Genomic DNA, 4,249 nt, shown 5'->3' with positions numbered 1-4,249 from the left:
TCATCATCTGCAGTTCCTGAAAAAAGTGCCACATTAACCCGTTTTGCCCCACTGGCAACAATTGTTGCCAAAGTTTATCACTGTCATTTTCGACTCACAATAAAAAATCTCAAAGGTACTAATGCAACTTTTTCCACTTATATGCTAGTAGACAACTTAGACAAAGGTTTTGATTTTTAAAAAATCGTTTCCAAGTGCTTCCTATCGCATGACATCATCTGCTTCCCGCTCTTTCTGGCTGAAGACATGGCGGATGCAAATCATCCTGGAAAGAGGTAATTTTCATAAATTTCTTATGACTTTCCCCCAAACATATTTATAATTATTTAATCATTCAAGTCTCTAGAGTAACCCTCCCAAAAAAATTGTACCTAGGATAAATATTTTTTTGTTCATGGGCTTATTTTCTGTGAGTGGCAACAAAAGTTGCCAGTGGGCACATAGCATGTCGCTAACTAAAGGAAAACACTGTCTGCAGGATTGCTCCTAATTTACTTATTTTAAAATTGTAGAATGATGTACAATGGCTCATTTTAGTCCTTTTAGAATAATTCCTAGCTAAATAAATTCACAGGTATTCAAGGCCTCTGTGTATAGGATTTTATACATTACCATACATCATTTTCTTGCTAGCTAAAATTAAACTTGCTAGCTAACATGTATGTTGTCCTTTCCTTAGGTACACCGTAGCAGAGATCCTGGCCATGCTGCAGGACTCTGAAACTGTGGCGGACATCACAGTTGTGCCTGAGTCAGAAATGCACGCACATGACACAGACTGTGACAGTGACCAATCTGATGATGAGGCCACTGGTGACCATAACCGCCTCCCATCAAGAATACTCAAAGGTGAAGGCTTTCTACCTAATTCGGACATGCAGCTGCCAAATCCCCCCGATGATGATCCTGGGTGCTCATCCTCAGTGAGTCAGACAGAGACTAGAAAGGTCAGTGGCACAAATGAAAAGGTGACCAGTCAGATTGTTGGGCCCATGCTCCACAAAACTAAGAACCAAGACAGGAAATTCAAAAAAATCAAAATTGCGGCCAAAGCACCAGCACAAGCCAACAAAAAATATCAGATCCCTCGCTATGTCCCCAAAGAACATGATCCTGGCTTCACATCAGATGATCCAGTGGATATCTTCCTCACATTTTATCCCAAGTCCCTCAGAGATGTCACACTGGAAATGTCCAATCTCTACGCTGAACAAAAAGGGAAAACGCTCAACCTGACTGAGGATGAACTTCTTACATTCTACGGTATTCTGTTGATCAGTGGATACAACACAGTCCCAAGGCGGCGTCTTCTCTGGTCAGACGATTGTGATGTCAGCAACAATGCTGTAAAAGATGCCATGCGGAGGAACAGGTTTGATGAAATTATGTCTTCTGTTCATTTAGTAGACAACATGAAGATCACAGCTGACCCGTTCTTCAAGGTGCGTCCCCTTTTTAAGCATCTAAATGACATCAACAACGCAATCCCGATAGCAGAACATGTGGCAGTAGATGAGATGATGATTGAGTATTTTGGAAGGCATGGGTGCAAACAGTTTATTAGAGGGAAGCCTGTTCGTTTTGGGTATAAAATATGGAGCTTAGCATCCTCCTCCGGGTTTGTCCATCAGATGGAGCCATATGTAGGAAGCCACACACATCTGGTGGAAACTGGACTTGGTCAGGGTCCAAGTGTGGTTCTTGGCCTGGCAGAGAAAGCTGAAGTGCCACCTGGAGTCAAGTTTTACCACGACAACCTCTTCACAACCCTGTCCCTGGTGGATGAGATGACCCTGAGAGGCTATGGCAGCTGTGGCACGATGCGACAAACTCAGCTCCATAACGTTCCCTTCACAGCACCCCAGACCTTCAAGAAGACACCCAGAGGAGATGCTGAGTATCTGGTTGAGGCAGAGAAGCTGATTGTAAGGTGGAATGACAACAGCGTGGTCACCGTGGTGTCGAACATGGAGAGGGAGTTCACCGAAACTGAGGCGAAGAGATGGAATAAACAGAAGCGGACTATGGACAAGGTCAGACAGCCCAAGTGTATCCAGGACTACAACACACACATGGGAGGAGTGGACCTGCATGACCAGTTTGTCAGCCGCTACAGAGTCAACATCCGGTCCAAGAAGTGGTGGTGGCCATGCTTCAGATGGGCCCTGAACAGTGCCATGGTGAACAGCTGGTGCTATTACAGGTACACAAGGCTGTATGTTATTTAGTGATATCACAATCGAGTTGGTGATGTTTGACTCGAGGTCATCGCTAGTGCTCTTCGGTCGACAAGAGCAACAGTGATGATATCCAGACCAACATCACAAACTCAAGTGTGATATTGCTTTTACAGAACATTCTACATATGGGGCATGACGTTGTAGAAAGGATGAAACGATGCACATTCATGCATCTATCATGCTTGTTTTGTCATTCATTTAGGTCCTGGAAAAGCGGGAGAAGGATCTCCTCTCCTTCCAGAGGCTGGTAGCCCAGACCCTCCTCCTGCGCCATGGAACAAAGCCAAGTAGGCAGGGCAGAAGATCTTCAATGGCGGTGGCGATAACTGATGCCACCAGGTTTGATAATTTGAACCACTGGCCCTGCAACACTGGTAGCAGGTACAAGCGATGCAAGAACTGCGGCGGACGCACATCATTTGCGTGTGGAAAGTGTGATGTGCCACTACATGTGGAGTGCTTCAAGAAGTACCACACTGAGTAGAACATGCATGAAAGATGATGGAATGTATGGGAAGAAATATGTTATATATGTATATATGTTTTAGAGGTTCTAAGAAAAAAATGTTTGTTGAGTTTTTGAGTATAAAAAATTGAGAATAAAGAAATCAGTTCAAATTGTTTGATGTTTTGAATTTTATACAGGGGAACCTGAGGCTCCACCTTTTTGTTATTATTTATTATGACTATATTATTATTTTGTTCTTATTATATTATTATTATTACTTCTCTATTATTATTATTAGGTGACATTTGACCTAGTGACAAGTTGTGTGACTACTGGCAACAATTGTTGCCAGTCATAAAAATGCTATTTTTCAAAAAAAAAGTACAAAATGGAAAAAATAAATACATAACATGATTCAGAGGGACTCAACTGATAAAATGATATGCCTTACAACTCTGAAAAAAATCTGGGCACAAACGGGTTAAAAACAAATCAATAGATCCACAAATTATGGATGCAGACTCTTTTCAGCTATTGAGGTATACTTCATGCACTTATCAGCTTACAGTTTAAAGGCTTGCATTAGAGTGCATTGGTGCACAATCTTTTATGGTTATACCACTGTGAATTTTGCTATACAAATATGCTCAAGAGTCTATCATATGTTTGACATCCAACTAAAAATTCGAAAATATATATTTTTAAATCAGTAACTTTGCAAATTTAGAGGAAATGTTTTTTGGACAACAAATGAGTCACGTTTTAAAAACAGTTTAAATAATCTGCGCTGCCAGACAGACATTTATGAAGCGCTGGCTATAACACACATCCTTACCGTGTGAAAGGACCGCGGATGTCTTGGAGCAGAGAACCGCGTTGTATTGTCGCTTTTCTCTTATGCATAAGCAACGCCGGCTGGTCAGAAACGCTCTGTGTGGGTAGAAAATGGTCTGCACTGGCGCTGGTCCTGACGCCGAAATGGCGAGGGTCTCAGGCTCTGAGGAACTCTTCATATAGGACCGGTGCTTCCAAAACAGTAGCTGGGGTGCCGATAAGTCTGGGGGGCGATACACCTGCAGGGCATCACCTTGCTGTACAAGTTTAAAACAATGAGGGTGGGGCACGCAGTTGGGGAGCTCCCGTGTAACTGACCAAGATAGGCCTAAGGGTCCGCTGTTGCTGGCTACTTCAGAAAATAGGCGAGAACTTGCATGACTGGTACATCTGCGGGACTTTTACCTTTTCCTAAGGAATTACAAATGAACCGATACTTCAGACAATAGGCGGGGTCCCCACCCGACCGGTACACCTGTCGGCTTTTACCTTTTCCTAAGGAATCACAACAATTAAATGATACCCGCAGTGGGCTTTTGCAATCCTGAAAAATTTCAAACAATTAACCGGCTGTTTAGAAGTATCACTGCAGCGTTTATTTTCTAAAGGCTGAATGTTATTTGCGACCATCTGTTGTGTTAAAAACTACTCTGAAACCATGAAACCCCTTACGGAAGAAATGCCCGTTTGATCCGTTTTTAAAATAAAAGGCATGCATCGCTGCATG

At 42.7% G+C, this 4,249-nt stretch overlaps 1 protein-coding gene across 1 annotated transcript; it reads left to right on the top strand.

Moving 5' to 3' along the window:
- The first annotated feature begins 246 nt into the window (after window positions 1-246).
- LOC120435173 (piggyBac transposable element-derived protein 3-like) lies at window positions 247-1,993 on the top strand. The gene is made up of 3 exons (XM_039604212.1): window positions 247-275; window positions 680-1,925; window positions 1,976-1,993. The coding sequence occupies exons 1-3, from the start codon at window positions 247-249 to the stop codon at window positions 1,991-1,993; spliced, it is 1,293 nt and encodes a 430-aa protein (XP_039460146.1).
- The last annotated feature ends 2,256 nt before the right edge of the window (window positions 1,994-4,249 follow it).

The sequence above is a fragment of the Oreochromis aureus genome, linkage group 3 (assembly GCF_013358895.1).
Source record: "Oreochromis aureus strain Israel breed Guangdong linkage group 3, ZZ_aureus, whole genome shotgun sequence".
Taxonomy (NCBI): domain Eukaryota; kingdom Metazoa; phylum Chordata; class Actinopteri; order Cichliformes; family Cichlidae; genus Oreochromis; species Oreochromis aureus.
Note: the sequence above shows the minus strand (reverse complement) of the source record. Positions and strands in the feature narration are given on the sequence as shown.